A 19,660-nucleotide genomic window follows, 5' to 3' on the forward strand; every position below is an offset into this window, starting at 1 on the left:
ACAAGTCCCATTTTACAACAACATTAAAACTCTCGTGGGATCCCGTTATGTTCTTCCGCCGTGATTATGTCACATTCCTGACCAATCAACATGCTACACTTAGCAACAAGCAACATCATAGGTACGGTGTGGGAAAGAAGGTAAAACCTAGCTATTAGGGCAGAAAATCCCCACAAAACTAGATGTAGGTATGTATGATGTTACATCATGATCAAGTTATGTAACGTTAGTCTATAATTTTAACTTAAGTTAAATAGGCTATAATAAGGCATTAACGTGCCCAACCCTAATTATTACAGATTTATCAAATATGTCTGAAAATATAAAGTGTAGACTTATATCCTAAAGTTTATATTATTAGAGTTTTACATGGTCTGCTTTACAGGTTAAAGTGCAGAAATGTGTCGAATCTTAATAAATATGTGAAAGTCATCTGCATATATAGAGAAATTTAGGTTTTAGGTGGAGTAGATATGTAGAGATGGGTGCTAATGTGTTTGTGTGCATGCTTATCCAAACAGTGAAATGCTGATTACCTGGAAAACAGTGACAATGGCCCAGAGAAGGGAGTCAAAGTTCTTCCTGTCTGGTACTGTGTCGCCGGTCTCTGTCCTGAGACTGAACTTACAGCCAAAGATGTGCATCCCCAGGATACTGCAACACAACAGTAGAGCCTCTGGTGATGTTAACACACTGGAAATGTATGATCTGCTTAACCTGACTGATAATTAAATTTGGATCTTTGCAGATTTTCTAAGACATGATGAATTTAAATCCTACTTTTTAGAGTTTTCCACAGAGAGGCTTTAGATGATTAAGGCTTGAAAAATATCTTTAAAAAAAACAACCAACTGCTTGTGATTTTAGTAATGCTGCCATTTATATGCAGCCCTGTTTGTTATCATTTGTTTTTGTACCCTGACTGCACCAAAATATCTTCTTGCTGGGATAATGAAGATAAGTGTAAATGTTTTAAGGTGACTGAACCCGAAGCCTGGATCATTGGCCTTGTTGTAATTGTAAAGTACCACAGTAGTAATGGAAGGAGTATTAATGTGGCACACAATTGTTATAGATACAGTATGGATAATAATTCCTTGCAGGGTAGCATATGGTCAATACCATTAGTAGTAGTGGTTGTAAAACATGTCTGCTGAAACCAGCACCTGAGGACAGCACTGTCGTGGATAATGTTGTAATATCAACCTGACAATTAACATGGAGTTAAACTGACAAACCAAACATGACAAGAACAAGTGTTAATTGTGCAATGCAGCTGGGATGTGACATTTTAGGAGCACAACTTACTTTTGCATACAGTACTTTAACACCAACACACATAATTCAACCCTATCAATACCAACCAATATGTAAGTAAAAAATTAAAATAATATCAAATAAATGTTTGTACTTGCAACTTCACCCTTAGTGTGTGTATATTTGTCTGAACACACACAAATATAGTATTTGAGAGGGTACTGTTATTAACTCAGGGCCATCTTTTCACATCACTTTACACAGAGCAAAATTACAAGAAATGGCTCCAGAAGAAAATAAAGCTGAGAGGGAAGGAAACAAAGACAGTGCGGACATTGATCGTCCACTGAAAGACCTTTTAGACCTTCTGAGTGCTGCTGTTTCAGTGCTTGAGCATTTACAAATGTCTGCTTGTTATGTTGTTCCAGATATTTAAGTGTCTGCTTGTTAAATTCTAACCAGATTTTCAAGTGTCTGCTCACTATTTTGCAACGACCTTCTGCACTTCAATGGCAGCTGGTAAGCAAGTGCAAAGGACTTGAAAAAAGACAGAAGCCAGAACACATGTACAAACAAATATAAAAGCAGAAGATGAAACAATGATGCCTTCTCCCTGAAAAAAAAAAAGCCTTGGTACAGCTGTCAGTCAATGAAGAGGAGGGGACGCACAGACAGATTGTCTTCTAAGATCTGCATCAGAATGAGACACCAGCATACAAAGGTATCCATATGCAGCATGCACATGTATGACCTTACCTGAAGATGAAGATGAAGAGCATGAGCAGCATGCAGAAGGTGGCCACATTGTCCATGGTCTTCATGAGGACCACCAGCTGTCTTCGCAAAGCTGGCATGAACCTTACAAGCTTCAGCACCCTCAACAGTCTGAAGGTCCTAAGTACAGATAAACCTCCGTCGGACTGGCCGACGATCTCACATACACTGAGAGGAGACACAGACCACACAGACAACCAAGCAAAATAAAAGAATTAAGAATTAATCTTACATAAAAATACATACAATGCTGGTTTTCCACCACCAAGTGATATAGCACCATAGAGATTCAACAGAAATCCAATTTAGAAAGAGTTTTTAAATTTGCTTCTAAATGCCAGATATCCTCTTGGCATTGATAGTGGCAATTCTGCAAAATCCTGGATTATGTACACTGACAATATTGTTTTACATCAAATGCCAATGTTTTTATGTCACACCTGTGAGGTGGATGGATTATCTTGGCAAAGGAGCAGTGCTCACTAACAAAGATTCTGACAGATTTGTGAACAATATTTGAGAAAAATAGGCCTTTTGTGCACATGGAGAAAGTCTTAGATCTTTGAGTTCAGCTCATGATGCATGGGGGTAAAAACAAAGGTGTTGCATTTATCATTTTGTTCAGTGTATATTATAGTATAAACATATATTACACAGTATAAAAATATATTACACAATATGAAAAATACATTGCACAAAACAGTTTGACAGTAAAAAGTAGAGACATTATATGTATGTTATACTATAGCACATTTGCACATGCTGTTTGTAATAAAGTGTTTGTGTGCTTTAGCAGCAGATGGATAATACAAGGAAAAATATGTTCCAGTAGTGGTCATTTTGGTTCATTAACATGTAATATGTGGTTTTAGAGTATATAATCATGCTAAATTAAAGTCAAATTCTTGGTTTCTCTGCAATTATTCCCTAAGTAACCTACGATAAGTATGGTGATCATCAAACTCTCACTGTTGCTGATTTTGTTGTATTTTTTTGAGGTCTTTGTTCGCAGGGTAATAGATTATCATTGCATATATTCATATAGATATTGGAAGTCATTAGTAATGATGTTCATGATAGGCCCCTTTTATGCCTTGGAATATGGAATCATCATTGATTAATTGCTTAAAGATAATATGAACTGAATACCTCGCTAATTCTTGGGGAACATAAGGAATGCTTGGTTTATCTTATGTTGTTGTAATTAATGTGTGTCCACTTAAGAGATTACTTAAGTTTTGGACATTATAAATCAAACTCTTACTTAAATACTTAATGCACTACTTAATTGCAATTTTCTGCTGCGGAACAACCAAATAAGTTTTCCTTTACCTTTGAGATCTGGTAGGTATTTATCATGAGAAGAGAACCATTCCCTAGTGGAAAATCTGGCTTTAAAGCTATTTGTCCTCTAATGGAGGTGCCTCTCAAGGGCTCTACTCAGCACATCAAATAGTATCAGCTCTGCATTGGCAAAGATTGCATAGAAGCACTTTTACTGAGCATCTCTGTATGAAAAGCAGAGGACATTCAGATAGATGAAGAGAGGAAAATTGGTTGTGGAGAGAGATAAGAAGACAGATGTAGATATGTTCAATCAACATGTATCTTCTGTGACGGGCTGCCCATTTGATCTTGTTCAGTTTTAGTTGCTTTGATGTGTATTTGATCTCAGGGTTATAATGGGGATCACAGACAAAGGCGCTCAGCCAGATGAATTGGAAAAAACGCTAGCAGATCAAAGGCACAGCCACTCACCTGAAGCTCCAGGCACATAAAACAAAAGACAAAACCTGTTTTCTGCTGTCTGACGCGTTGGCATCCAAATACATACAGGTGGTACATTTCAACCAATGTAGAACGCAGGTGACAATTTGACAAAGCATACTGTGGATAATTTAACTGCAGAATCTCTTTCGAGAACAGACTGGCAAACCAAGTAACGTATGTTACCTGAATTACATCAGTCACTATTTCAAAAACATAAAGATTTTGTCCTCCAAAGCCACTTTTTTGTTTCTTCTTCCTGCTGAAATACTGGAGATATATATATATATATATATATATATATATATATATATATATATATATATATATATATATAGTGTAAATACCTTATGATGACAATGACTCCATCAAAGACATTGTAGGGGTTTCTCAGGTAGCTGAAGGAGCCAAATGCAGTGATTTTGAGGATCATCTCCAAGGAAAACATGCTGGTGAAGACAATGTTGCAGATCTCCAGAACATTAGTGAGCTCCTCTGGCTGGCACAGCATAGTGACAAATACAAAAAGGAGAGATTGGACAATATAAGGAAGGGGTAGATGATAGGAATACATAGGAGATAAGAAAAGGAAGGATAAGACAGAAAAAAATGCCCCTTCAGCCATTTAGTTGTAAGCTCATTACACACCACAAAAACAAAATTGTTGGAGAGATGAAAATTCAATATTTGTATAGTGGCCATTTAAGGCAATTATAATAAATAAAGATTAAGAATTTAGTTAGATCAGAAACATTAGACAAGCAAGTGAGGGCAGAAAGCTGACAGAAAAAATGGAATGGAAAAGTCAGAAAAGCTGAGAGAAAGAGCAATGAGGAGTGACAGGTAATGAGAAAGGAAATGAGAAGCAGTAGCTACAACAAAAAAGGGGGAAATAGATTGTAAGTGCGGACATTATCTTTGGGAACATCATGGTCCCTTTGGTCATACATCCACAAATAACAAGCAGTCCAACTCAATACTTTGAGGAAAAAAGGCAATCATCTGTCACTCACACACACTTAGAGTACACATATACTTGTATACACACACGCAACAAGACTAGCGTGTTTAACTATATTTCTGACATGAATTGAAAATGCTCAATGAGACTCCACATGGCTGAGTTCTTGCTTTCTCTCCATCTATCTAGTGGTCTGTTCTTTCTTTTGCTTCCTCATTGCTTTGTGTAGTTATCAGTCATTTTACTCACCATGAACTGAATGGTAGAGAGGGCAAGGAAAAGGACAAAAGCTTTTTCATACAACTGCATTCACACACATGCACTGATATCAGTAAAGGCTCCTAGGAAAATGTATTGGTTAGCTGCAAATTTTGAGAATTACTGACAAATAAACTGACAATCACCGGTGGTGTGGTTTTCAAATACTGTCTGCTCTGCATGTCCCCATGCCCGTCCCTTTCCAACACAGGTAGAAGGTAGACAAAACATAACACGTTTTGTCATCAATTATGAATGCTGCACATGCTGCCATTAAGAAGGTCCAACATTTTACTCCCTCCACCTTGGAGACAAACTGAAAGAATCAATTTTTGCTCCCAAGAACGATCTGGGTGCTATATTCTACTGTATATCCATTCAGTCCTTGAAGTTTAAAAATAAATTGCTGATTTACTGTGAGAGTCATAAAATTAGCTAATGAACACATTGCCACTCTTTAAATAAGACCACTCAGTCTTGTTAACACTTGAACATTGCCAGTATTTATTTTTGCCTTTCACTGCCTTTACAATATATTTCAGTTTCTTTTACTTTTCAGCTGTGTATGACACTGTTCGAGTTCCTCTCTCTTTCTGTTTTTGTCTGGATTGGCTCAATGAAAGCAAGAACACAAACGCACATACACAAAAAGAGCTAAAAGTGGCACAGTCATGGTTTCCAGCAGAATACTATTCCACAGAGCTCCTTTGTAACTTCAGCAATGACGCTTCAGACATTCCACCACCCCAGAATCAAGATGTATTTGCATTTACACGTCTTTCTGTATGCATGTGTGCCTCTGTTTGTACTCTTTTATGCCTATACGTGTATGTGTTTGTCAGTAATAATGAGTGTTTAGCAGTGTGAAAACACGGGCTAATGATGCGTGCCCACCAGAGTTGGCCATGATGTGACGGCTGACCGCTGTTTGCAGACCAGCCAAACAGAGTCGGCCCCTGGAGATCCATTACTGCAGTCTCATTACTGCAGACCTGGAGACAGATCTAAAGACTTGCGTTTTCCGGTTGGCTGATATATGGAATAAAATAAGAAGAGCAGGAATTTGATTTCACACCAAGAACTCACAGTCCATTTAGGAAAGTGAGCAGTATGTACCTATAAATTGAACTAAAAACAAAATATGTTGTGTATATGGTTCCCTGAAAACCTGTCCCTATAACCATGGGTGACAAACTCTTTCCCATCCATCAATAACCCTCAAATGTCTATCAAGAGTAATTTGGTGACATGCATTGGTGTAGTTTTTATGCAGGTGCAGAGAGATATGTAATTCTGCCTACCAAGTAGGTTGTACTGTAAAATTAGACAGGACATCACGAGAAAAACAACAGCATTAGTTGGATGTTTTTTTCATGACAAGGGATTTCTGGTTGTGGGCTCTCTCTCTCTCTCTCTCTCTCTCTAATTTCCAAAATATCTCTAAATCAACTAATTGTTTTGGATCTATATAATTGTCTTAAGGGCAACACAAACTGGCAACATATGACACATCAGAACATTGTTTTCTATAAACCTGACACTTGCCAGAAAATAAGCACAAATTTGTACTGTTTGGCTTGGTCTGTATGACGAGTCCACTGTATGTGTTGCATTGTTGTGGTGGGTGGTAAGGTGGGTGTCTGACTTTGAAAATAGAGCCCACTGTTTGCATCTGTGTCCTACCAACAGTTGGTATATTGTTGTGACCACTGGAACTCCACAGATAAAATTGTTAATTTGTGACCTAAACTGAACTGTTGTGAAGAAACTCAGCCATTGAACTCCTACAATACTCCAGGTATTCACACATAGGTATGAATTCCGCCCGTGGACCCAGCATTCAGCTACCAGTGTTCAGTGTAAGCTATGACCCATGATGTACTCAGGTCAATAAAAGGGTTAGCAGTCTTCCAGTTTGTCCTGCTTGTAGCAGACACACAGCAGAACAGGACTCTAATCTTACAGCAGCACCATAAAAAAGCTTGCAAGATCCCCGCAGCAAGTTTAGTTACCAAGTCTGCAGGCTAACAAACAAGAGCAATGAGGCAGCTTTACACCGAGTGGCTAACTTTGAGGAGAACAGATGGAACTACCGGTTCTTCCATCTGCATTTGAATCGCCAGCTAACAAGGAGCACACCACAGCAACTTCTTCCTTAATGGATTGGTAATGTACATGAACATTATATTGCTTCACATAGCTTAACTCGGCTAAGCACAGGACTGTTTAGTGCGGAGAAAAAGCTCTGTTCTTTGTCTGCAACACTTGTGTTGACTCTCCAAATCCTGCAACCTACTAGCTATTAAATACGGAAGCCCTAAGCGGCCATCCATTCAAATTTTTCTTTTACTCCATTATCCTGTGATAAGGGGATAATTTTCTCGTGATCTCAAGATAACGAATGCTGTTTTCCCGTGATAACCAGTAAATTTTCTTGTGATCTCGAGATAACAAACCATAGCTGAATACAGGGGTCGACAGGTGTGTTTCTTTAGGATAATTTCAGAAATATTTTCAGTGTCACTGGTTAGTTCAGTTGGTAGAGCACAGGACTTGCAATCCTAGAATTCTGCTCTTGATGACATTTTTTTCTTCTTTTGTGTGTTTTTTAGTATCCTCTTCGGAAAAGTTGTTATGAAGAGATTCAGGGGAATCCAATCACACATTTCCCGATGGCTATTTCAAAGGTTCTGAAATAGCCATCAGGAAATATGTAACATAAAATGGATTCCCCTTAATGAGAAGTAAAGAAATTTCCTCTGCCTGGGAATGATGGGGAAATGAAAAGTCAATTGACTACCAATTTACTCTCCTTTAAGAATGGTGCCCCAAGGTGAACCATTATTTAACATAAATACTGATGCTATATAAACCATAATTCCCTACAGCTGGATATTTTTAAGCCTGACTATGATCTTTCTCAAACCATAACCTTAATTAGCAGTTTTAGTTACCTACACTTTAAACTTCACCATAAACATGGCAGATCAGGAAATACTCACTCGAACCATTTTTGGAATGTTTATATGGGTCACAAAACTAAGTGACAAAACAATTTTTTGTTTAGGTATAGGACATTACTGTGACCCATATGTGGACAAGTTCATAACAGGCAACAAGCTCAGCCATTCTAACCTTTCCTATTCCAATGCTTTTAGCATCCAATGCACAGCAAGTCTGACCCCTGTTAGTGCAACACCTTTTCACTCGTGTCATATAGCATTCCTGTGATAGTTAACAACCCTAAGCCACTGTGATATGATGCATAAATATCAGTAATGTGATAATGGAATTAATAAAAAAGCTTTAAATGTTTCTCCGTGTGTGTAAGTATTTATTTCCTGTGCAGACAACATTTCTTTAATAAGAAGATTAGTTGTTAATGCATTTAGCCATTTTATTCCCGCTAGGTATTGATTCTTCAGTAGGGTTGGAAGGTTGCATTTATTCAACAACAAACATTTTAGATGCAGGATTTCGGTAATTCGGTAAATTCAAATTCTTTTGTAATGCTCATATTTTCTATTCTAAGAGTTCCAACTGTTTTCTGTGGATTGATTCATTGTCCTTCAAAACCCAATTATGATTTTGTTTTTGAATTGTCTGACCTACTTTTGTTTATGACTATGATTACCAAGTATGTTTCTGCTGTGATTTCAATTTGCATGTGACAGCCATCCCCCAAAAATCTGAAACTAAGGATTTGGGTGTTGTTGAATATTTTCACTGTGACCATGGTTGCCCCCGCAACATCAATCTGGTAATTTCCTTCAGTGTTAATCTTGACATTTTGGCAGAGAAAAATCATTTTGCAGTGCTGTTTGATCTCTAGCCATCCCTGTCAAATCTCCAAGTGTCCATCATGCTGCTGCATTATTAATTCCCAAACAGCTATTAAATTCTCATGTCTTCTCACTCGAGCAATCCATCCTGTTCAATGGGGGATATCGCCTTGTGTTTTCAGTAATGAACATGATGCCATTGTAGCATCTACAGCAGGGGTCGGCAAATAAGTCTGGCATTGGGCCAACTTTTTTTTAAGCCGTTACATGGCAGGCCAGAACAAAGTCATATTATTTCAAATCCTTTTAGCACGTTTAGCTTAGTTGGTACTGTGCGGGACTCCTGTTAGAAACATTGATTCCAGCTATCTTTGGATATTTTTTTGTTTCCCTTGTTAAGTGGAGATGTGAGATGACCATGTCAGGTTCTCTGTGATGTTGATTCCCAGGAACTTAAAACTGTTCACCTGCTACACCTCAGCACCACTGATGTAGACAGGAGTGTGTGTCTTTATCTCCTTCTTCCTAAAATTAATGATCAGCTCCTTGGTAGAGCAGTAGGTTGTTCTCTGACCAACACTCTGCACGATTGGTGAATTTAAGTCTCATTGTTGTTTGAAATCCAAACTTTACAGAGTTGAGAGTTGTCTTCATGTCGAGGGATGCAGTTGTGGCTGTACAGAGTGAACAAGAGGGGGCTGAGCACACAGCCCTGGGGGGGCTCCTGTGTTGAGCACTAGAGTGGAGGCGGTGAGTTCGCCAATCCGAACTGACCGGCGTCTGTTTGTGAGGAAGAGCTGAGTTTGCTGATCAGTTTCATGGGGGAGATTGTGTTGAATGCTGAACTGAAATCCACAAACAGCATTCTGATGTAGGTGTTGTTTTTCCCAAGGTGTGTGATGGCTGAGTGGAGGGCAGTGGAGATGGCATCCTCTGTGGATCTGTTGGTTCTGAAAGCAAACTGGTGAGGGTCAAGGCTGAAGAACAGGTTTCTCAAAGCACTTCATCAGAATGGGGGTGAGTGCCACAGGGCGGTGGTCCTTCAGACTAGACACTGCAGACTTTTTAGGTACAGAAACGATGGTGGCTGTCTTGAAGCAGGTGGGAACCCTCTCCTGAGATAGTGAGATGTTGAAAACTTCATTAATAACATCAACTAGCTTATTGGCACAGGTTTTTATTACACGGCTAGGAATGTTAACAGGCCCAGGTGATTTACTCATATTCACTCTCAGCAGGACTCTCCTCACATCTGCTGTGGATGCTGACAGTGGCCGGTCCTCTGGAGGTGGAGTAGACTTTACAGCTGACTCGTTGTTGAGGAAATCAAAGCGAGCATAAATGCTGTTAAGTTCATCTGTTAATGTGGCCTCACACATGATGGGGGAGCTCCTGCCTTTGTAGCCTGTGATGTTTTTGATGGCCTGCCACATATCTTTGGTGTTGAGGTCTCTCTCCAGTCTCTGCTGATGTCTCCGCTTTGCCTCTGTGGTGTATAACATATGTGCATTTGACCATTACAGTTTAAAATAGCACTGTAGCAGCAGGACAGAGGGTCATTGATTTGTTACCTCAGAGTAGTACTGTACCCTTCTATGATAAACATGGCATTAGCTTTGTGGCTAATTCAGCAACAGGCAGCGTTATCTGCTTTTGGCAATGTTAGAAAATATTTAGAAGTAATAAATTAAAGAGAAATGAGCTGGCCGGTCACTAGAACTGCCAAAATGTTTCAGAAATAAATCTACCTCCAACTCTAGGTTACCGTTACATTAAACACACTGCTGAGCCTGGAGAGGGCAGTGAAAAATGGGAGGGTTAGCAAGTCTGGTCTCCGAAGAGGAAAAGTGATGAGGGCTATTGTTATTATTATTTAAGTCATGTAATTGACGTAATAAAAGATCAACTCACCGGGAACATCGAGTGTGAGCTGATCCCATCTTCCAAGATGGCGCCACAGACGGCCGCCTCGGGATTACGCTCCGTAGTGCTTTTTGTGTTTTTGTTAATTAACGCTGTTTTCTGCCATCTGATTTTATTTTATCATTATTATATTATTATTATTATTATATAAGTAAGCACATCGTGAGCAATGTACAATCCTGAGTCAAATTCCTCGTATGTGTACACATACCTGGCAATAAAACTGATTGTGATTCTGATCTTTTTTTCTATGATGCTGCAGTGTCAAATAAGTTTCTCTTTTTTAATAGTCATATCAGCTGTCGCCGATGCAGATATATCTGTAAGTAGCTGATATCGGCCAATAATATCTGCAAAATGATAAATCGGTCTGGCTCTAATAAAGACGATGGTCTAGACATGCTCTTCATGACTGAGATGGCGAGTTTTTGGCGCTATGTAAAATGTTGTTGAAGTGCTTTGTTATAGTTCTAATTAAATATCTCATAATTTTGTTTAATTAGTACAAAATGTGTTTTACTCTTGTGTGGGGGACATCTGAAAACAACACTCTGGCAACAAACTGGTTTGTTTTGGAATAAAATACACTCTCCAAAATGTCTGGTTGTCTGCTAAAGTGGCTGGTGGCCTAAATCTTACCTGCTACAACGCAGGATCCCCACACTGTTTATCTGTTGTTCCCATACCAACAGAACCATAGATCACAGGTGTAGTTGGACAGTTGGAAGCACCTCTCTACAGGATGAGGATCAGAGTGATGAGACAGATTAAGCCTCTGATACCACTGTTCAAACAGAGGGAGGCATGACTCCAGTTTGCTAAACAGGCGGTGGAACCACAGACATTCCAGTTAGCTATTTCCTCCCCATTAAAGGAGCAAAGTCTCTGTCTGCTTCTCTCATTCTGTCTCCCTCTATTTTTAGCCGCCTCTGAGATGAGAGACGACCCACCACTGCGGCGGTGGCAGGCGTGAGTGGGCGATGGTATAGCAAGAGTAAAAAATATTGATAGAAAGAAAGAGTGTAAAAAACAGAGCAACAGGAAGAGACAGGAAACAGGAAGAAAAAATGGAGAAAATATGCTGAAGTTAAAAGCAGTTACCACGCAGCATAATTTTTTATTGCTTGGAAATCTTGGAAAGTGTAATCTACACTGAAGGTGTGACAATGTTCTGCCCTTCCTATAGCCTGCTAACCTAAGTGAAGACATATCTACAGCCTACTGTATGCTGTTAGCTGGGGAATCACATTATACAGGCATGATAAAGGCAGAAGGAGAAAAAGACAGGTAAGCAAGGAGGAACGATGTGTTGGAGAAAAAATATAGAGAGGGTTACATTGCGAAGGAATATGGACATATGGAGTGACAGGGAGAGACACTAAAGAGACTAGATTCTTACTGCAAGCAATATGGTTGTCGATTAACTCAACTGTAGGCAGAGAAAGAGGCTGCAGTTCATACAAAGTATTAATCAGGCAAATCATTTATTTTTAACTGCTGTGGTACTGCTGTGTTTTCCCATTTATAAATTGACATTGTTAGCTCACTAGTACATACTAATAGGGTAGCAATATCTAAAGATAAACACACACACACAGACATACACACACACACACACACAGTTAAATAAACAGCAAGACACCAGCTACAACATTCATTCCAACATTATCGCTAATGGCTGCAACCTCCCTCCAAGCATTGTTGTTCCTGTTGTCTTTCAACTAAATGTAGAAGCTTGGGAAGCTAAGAATATTTCTAATTGGGTTCTCATTATTTGGAGTTGTTGATAGAATAAGATCACATGACTGATGACTATTAACTAAATGTTTCATAGTTATAAGACAAACAATCACATCTCAGCTGGCAAAGTTGTTAAATGTTTACAAACAGTATGTTAATATTCCAATTTTTTTTAGGATTGACAAAAAAATGCAATGAAGACCAAATCCAACAATGATTTACAGTGTTACATGCACTGTGTTGCCTGTTATCTACCCCCTGATGTAACTTATACCTCTGTGCCACAGAGCTCCATTGTTGTCAAAAATCTATTTTAAAAAATCAATAAGCCACACTGTTGTATTGCGTGACATGGTTTTTTTTTTTACTATGAACACAGGCACTGTCAATTTAGAGTCAATCCTACAGTCATCGGATTTTGTGGATCAAATCCAAGTCTTAAAAAAGAATAAACTTCCTCGTGTAATCTACTGTATAGGATGTGTAATTGGAGTTGCTTTTATTTTTCCTACTAATTAATAAATTCTTATTTTAGACTACTGTAAAAGACCTTGCTTATTCAGAAAGGTCTTCTTACTTATAAGCCTTATTTGATGTTCAATAAACACTATCTAACTGTTTCCACTGAACTTTACACACATTTTGCACAAACATCAAAAGTTATACGTGTGAGTCCAGCTAATAGATAGGAGTTTCTCTGTCCATCTCGGTGGTGTGGTGTCCCTCAAGGTTCTGTCTTTGGCCCTATCATATTTTCTTCATATATATACTGCCCCTGGCATCCATTTTTGAGAAGTATGAGGTCTCTTTCCACTGTTTTGCAGACGACATAAAAATTTATTTGCCCTTGAATTTAAAAACATAATGCTTACTACCCCTGCTTGACTGTCTAAATGACATCAAAACATGGGTAAGTCTAAACTTCCTTAACTTAAACTGAGACAAGACCGAGGTCATAGTGTTTGGACACCCTGAATTGCTTGATGTCGGTAGCCTCTGCCCTATAGCTTCTAATAATCGCTCATTTGTGAAGAGTTTTAGGCAAGGATTATACTTTCTGTGTCCACGAGTACGCGAGGGGTCGCTAGGGTCCGCATGACAAACAAATCATCAGAGGACGTCTGCATGCCTCCCATTTATAAAAAATATTGATAGAAAGAAAGAGTGTAAAAAACAGAGCAACAGGAAGAGACCAGGAAACAGGAAGAAAAAATGGAGAAAATATGCTGAAGTTAAAAGCAGTTACCACGCAGCATAATTTTTTATTGCTTGGAAATCTTGGAAAGTGTAATCTACACTGAAGGTGTGACAATGTTCTGCCCTTCCTATAGCCTGCTAACCTAAGTGAAGACATATCTACAGCCTACTGTATGCTGTTAGCTGGGGAATCACATTATACAGGCATGATAAAGGCAGAAGGAGAAAAAGACAGGTAAGCAAGGAGGAACGATGTGTTGGAGAAAAAATATAGAGAGGGTTACATTGCGAAGGAATATGGACATATGGAGTGACAGGGAGAGACACTAAAGAGACTAGATTCTTACTGCAAGCAATATGGTTGTCGATTAACTCAACTGTAGGCAGAGAAAGAGGCTGCAGTTCATACAAAGTATTAATCAGGCAAATCATTTATTTTTAACTGCTGTGGTACTGCTGTGTTTTCCCATTTATAAATTGACATTGTTAGCTCACTAGTACATACTAATAGGGTAGCAATATCTAAAGATAACACACACACACAGACATACACACACACACACACAGTTAAATAAACAGCAAGACACCAGCTACAACATTCATTCCAACATTATCGCTAATGGCTGCAACCTCCCTCCAAGCATTGTTGTTCCTGTTGTCTTTCAACTAAATGTAGAAGCTTGGGAAGCTAAGAATATTTCTAATTGGGTTCTCATTATTTGGAGTTGTTGATAGAATAAGATCACATGACTGATGACTATTAACTAAATGTTTCATAGTTATAAGACAAACAATCACATCTCAGCTGGCAAAGTTGTTAAATGTTTACAAACAGTATGTTAATATTCCAATTTTTTTAGGATTGACAAAAAAATGCAATGAAGACCAAATCCAACAATGATTTACAGTGTTACATGCACTGTGTTGCCTGTTATCTACCCCCTGATGTAACTTATACCTCTGTGCCACAGAGCTCCATTGTTGTCAAAAATCTATTTTAAAAAATCAATAAGCCACACTGTTGTATTGCGTGACATGGTTTTTTTTTTTACTATGAACACAGGCACTGTCAATTTAGAGTCAATCCTACAGTCATCGGATTTTGTGGATCAAATCCAAGTCTTAAAAAAGAATAAACTTCCTCGTGTAATCTACTGTATAGGATGTGTAATTGGAGTTGCTTTTATTTTCCTACTAATTAATAAATTCTTATTTTAGACTACTGTAAAAGACCTTGCTTATTCAGAAAGGTCTTCTTACTTATAAGCCTTATTTGATGTTCAATAAACACTATCTAACTGTTTCCACTGAACTTTACACACATTTTGCACAAACATCAAAAGTTATACGTGTGAGTCCAGCTAATAGATAGGAGTTTCTCTGTCCATCTCGGTGGTGTGGTGTCCCTCAAGGTTCTGTCTTTGGCCCTATCATATTTTCTTCATATATATACTGCCCCTGGCATCCATTTTTGAGAAGTATGAGGTCTCTTTCCACTGTTTTGCAGACGACATAAAAATTTATTTGCCCTTGAATTTAAAAACATAATGCTTACTACCCCTGCTTGACTGTCTAAATGACATCAAAACATGGGTAAGTCTAAACTTCCTTAACTTAAACTGAGACAAGACCGAGGTCATAGTGTTTGGACACCCTGAATTGCTTGATGTCGGTAGCCTCTGCCCTATAGCTTCTAATAATCGCTCATTTGTGAAGAGTTTTAGGCAAGGATTATACTTTCTGTGTCCACGAGTACGCGAGGGGTCGCTAGGGTCCGCATGACAAACAAATCATCAGAGGACGTCTGCATGCCTCCCATTTTTTGTGAATTTGCGGCCAGGTCCGTGCGCCGACTAGTGCTACCAGTGCAACAACTGATCTGCTCCGCATATGTCGAACGTGTCCTCCAACTGACTGCGTTGGGGTAGTTACTAGGTAATGTATTACACATTACACATTACTTTTTTTAAAAGTAATGCCTTACTTTACTAGATTATTCACTGCTGAACGTAACTAGTTACACTACTAGTTACATTACTTTTGGATTACTGCATAACATCACCTGTGATGCACAATAACAATATAAACACCTCATATATGCTCAGATCAACACAAATCCTTATTATTACGAGTACATACACAGGATCTCTCTTTTATGCTCTTTAATACTACAAAGCTGACAACAAAGTTGTGAACATCAGCCCAACAATTGTCAAGAGAAGAACAAGGCTAGAGAGATCGCGGACCGACCGGCCCTCTGTGGACAGTCAGTAATCGTTCCCTCTGGCTGGATGAAGTCCAGATCCATGATGATAGAGAAATATAGAAATTAATGGCAATAAATCATGCTGTCAATATTTTAGAGACTCTCCAAAATATCCAAAATAATGCTTTTAGGGGAGTCTTATAAAGGGGTGCTAAGCTCCCCCTGCTCCCCCATAGTTCGCACCCTGGGCAGAAGTCTCTCAAATCGTTTGTCAGACAACCTGTTCCTCCTCAGAGTCAGCACAAGACTGCTCGTTGGTTTTTGAAGAGCAGTTTTGAAGCCTGAATTGGGTGGAGCTGGTCGTCGCCATCTTGGCACCGCGTCACTGCGCGTCACTTCCGGATAACCATAAATGGGCAAAGAGGCGGGTCGTGGGTGGAGCTGAGGTGTCGTGTTGCTGAAACCACTTCCCCCTTGCTCGACATGACCAAGCTCATGCTAAGGAGCTAATGCTATATGCTACTCTGTGTTAGCAGAGCTAGCTTCTAAACCCCACTTTTAAATGTCTTAATGGATTGCTGCCGCCTCACCTAGTGGAGCTTCTTCACGTTCACACCCCAGCCAGAGTGCTGAGATTGACCAATCTCCTCTTCCGTGAGGCGCCTAAAAGTTTTCTCAAAACCAGAAGCAATCAAGCCTTTGGTGTAGCTGCTCCCAACCGGAGGAACAACCTGCCATTCCATATCAGATCACTCTCGATCGCTTTAAATCACTGTTAAAAACATATCTCTTTGCTTTGGCTTTTCCTTCAAATTAAGAAATTTCTTATCCAGGGTGATTTTATTATCATTGTATATCATTTATTCTATGATATGCGGTGTACTTTAATGTTTTATTGCTGTAGTTTTACATTGTAATTACTATTTCTGTTGAACTTTTACCCTGTAAAGCACCTTGGTCAACCTTGGATGTTGTAAGTGGGCTAGATAAATAAAGATGATTGATACTGATATTGATCTGAACATTTAAAACAGCTACTTTTGCTTTGTACTTTTACTGAATGTGTTGAGCCAAGCTTGCAGAATACTGTGTGTACGTCATGATTTCTTCATTGACAACAAGTTGTGCTTTATGAGAGAACACATCTGTGATACTGGACATTTGAATACATTGAAGAACAGACAAACAGCCGGGTATAACGTAGAGTCTGACAGAGAGGTGAGAATGAGATAGATAATGCAGAAATAAAAGATAGTAAATGAAACAAGTGGGTCATAAAGACCAAGAAAAGCATTTCTAAAGGACAGTTACGCAACACTAAAGAGAGCTGCTGCTCTCTGTACCTGCTCGTGGTGCTCAATGCCCATGCTGATGGTGTTGATCAAGATGGCGATCATGATGCCTCGGTTGAAGTATTTGCTCTCCACGATTCCCCACAGCTTCCTCCTCGTCTCGCGCCACAGCTCATTACATCGCTTCTTAGGACTACAGCCGCCATGGCTCCCTGCACCCTCCTGGCCTTTTTTGCCCTTCTCGTTACTACCAGAATGTACCCCCTCCCTGTCCGTTTCCTCCACCGCTCCCTCCTCTGCTTCATCATTTACTGCACTGCGAACTGGTCCCACCCCATCAGTGAGCAACAGGGCTGCGGCACACTGTGGGCAGCCTTCAGTGGCGTTGAGTGCCGTAGGTTCAGCGGGTGAGCCATGATCAGTTTTATTATGGTGGGGACAGGTTGCACCTAAAGTGGAGCAAATGGAGGTCATTAAAGGGTCAGTGTATAAAGCATGCACCTAAATACTATGTCTTTGAATATTTTTACATACCGTGCCTCCTCACTGCTCTCCTCTCATGTCCTCCCCTTCCATTGGCATTCCTGTGCCTTCCTTCTCCTGCTCCTCTACCTCTTCCGGCGCCCCGAAAGCCGCGGGGTTTCCCCCGCAATGTGTTGAAAAGGGCAACAGTTTGTCTCCTGGCCTTGCGGAGGATGTGGCAAACCAGCTGGAAGAGTTCCTCGTAGCAGTCCCCAGGTTCACTGGCCAGGGTGGAGGAGGACGAACACCGTGCTCGCTGCTCCTGCATCAGCTGGTGCTCCCTCTGCTTAGTCTCTGAGAACTGGGTGGCGATGACCACGAGGCATAGGTTGATCATAAAGAAGGAACCAACCTGGGAGGATGAGAGCAATACTCAATATGTTTGTTATACCACCATAAACGCAACCATATAAAAAATGATTGTTTATCCCAAACTGTAAAATATTTTTATGAGCTACATTTGTAAACATTGGCATGAAATAGTACCAGACCCATAATCTCAGCTATTAGCAGTCAGTTTCTGCCAGCTAATCACACAGAGTAAAAAACTCTCAGCAAGATGGCTCTAGGCCAGCTGTTGCTACCTCTAGCCTGTTAGCCCACTTGGCTGGACAAGTCTAAACATTACACATTAGACAATATGGTTACAAACAAATCTGCTGTGGTTTCAGTGAAAACACTCAAGATAGTGAGCTGTAAACTCTGTCTTTTCTCTTGAGTGTATGATGGTATTTTGCTAACCAGCAATGGTTAGGCATAGCTAAAATGTACCTATTCGCAGTGGCAGCCTTAAGCATCTGAGGACCTTATTCAAGAGCAAATGTGGGGCTTTACCCAACACCGTGATGGGGCTGGTTGGCACAAATGCACAACATCATTTTAATCACAAATCATCAATTTTAGAAAACAGTTGCACAGATAAAAATATATTTATTTAAGAGACCTTAACCTTTCATTTTCTGGTGGTTATAAAATTCTGACATAAACAATGCCATAGAAATAGAGAGAGTAAAAAATGCCCCAGCCAATCCCAGTCTTTCCAACACAGGGACGCAGACACAAGTTCAGTATATATAATGACAGCATACTAAATGGTGCATGATATTCATGTATTTTGTATTAAGTAGTTATTAACTACAAATTACAACAATCTCAGAATGTTACTATAGCAAACTATAGCAAACAGCAAACTTGAACATCAACATTCTGTATATCAAAGCAGCCACAGCAAGTTCACAGTCAACAACACAAAACTAATCCATGAGATCTCCAAGGAGATGAAGTGGGACAGACGTGGGAGATGAGCATATATAACGTGGATCTGTCTGTTTGTCAGAGACTCTAGTAACTTATGCAGTGTAATTCATACACTTCACTCATAAACCACATAATTGTAGGCGAACATAAGGCTTCATGATCAAAGAAACATTTCTGTCATTACTTGTTCCGACTCTCTCGCTCTTCTACATGAGCTCGCTCTCTCTCACCTTCAAGTCTACAGTTTTTATGAATTGATGTTATTTTTTTTATAATGCCTGAATTTAGTTGGTGCTGCAGCCCCCCAAACAAATCTACTTCCCATGTCCATGTCTATGCACTTGTGAAATGAGTAGTTTATTTTAAAAGTGGGTGAATTATTCAATTATTGTATGTCATTTAGGGCCATTTGGATGTAGTGACCTCCAAAGGGCAACTGGTGAAACAGCTCAGCTAAGGCTGCCAATGCCTAGTAGGGGAGGGGACCTCAGGACTTTGATGTTATAATTCAATATGCTAACATAGCTTTCTTTTTTGATCATAAAGCTTAGACTGACAAGTATTACCCTGGAACATCATGCGATGTAGGGATATACTCCCCAGGACCCAAGGATATTTCTATTTTATCACTGAAACATAACATACTATTACCTTGGCTAGCACCGGTACTTTATAGTAGCAATATAGGAGAAGTGATTTTGGGCAGCCCTGGTTCAGAGTTAAA

The 19,660-nt window shown here is 39.5% G+C and overlaps 1 protein-coding gene across 1 annotated transcript in view; it reads right to left on the bottom strand.

Moving 5' to 3' along the window:
• LOC119898797 (voltage-dependent T-type calcium channel subunit alpha-1I-like) overlaps window positions 1-19,660 on the bottom strand; it is a 112,124-nt gene that overhangs the window by 82,627 nt on the left and 9,837 nt on the right. The window contains exons 3-7 of the mRNA XM_038713032.1: window positions 17,692-18,031; window positions 17,209-17,606; window positions 4,146-4,297; window positions 2,014-2,199; window positions 537-654 (exon numbers count right to left, since the gene is read on the bottom strand). Of these exons, the coding sequence (XP_038568960.1) occupies window positions 537-654; window positions 2,014-2,199; window positions 4,146-4,297; window positions 17,209-17,606; window positions 17,692-18,031 (1,194 nt within the window). The remainder of the gene's footprint in view (window positions 1-536; window positions 655-2,013; window positions 2,200-4,145; window positions 4,298-17,208; window positions 17,607-17,691; window positions 18,032-19,660) is intronic.

Source organism: Micropterus salmoides, unplaced genomic scaffold, assembly GCF_014851395.1.
Source record: "Micropterus salmoides isolate LMB-PRFRI ecotype aquatic unplaced genomic scaffold, ASM1485139v1 Ms_hic_scaffold_12, whole genome shotgun sequence".
NCBI lineage: Eukaryota > Metazoa > Chordata > Actinopteri > Centrarchiformes > Centrarchidae > Micropterus > Micropterus salmoides.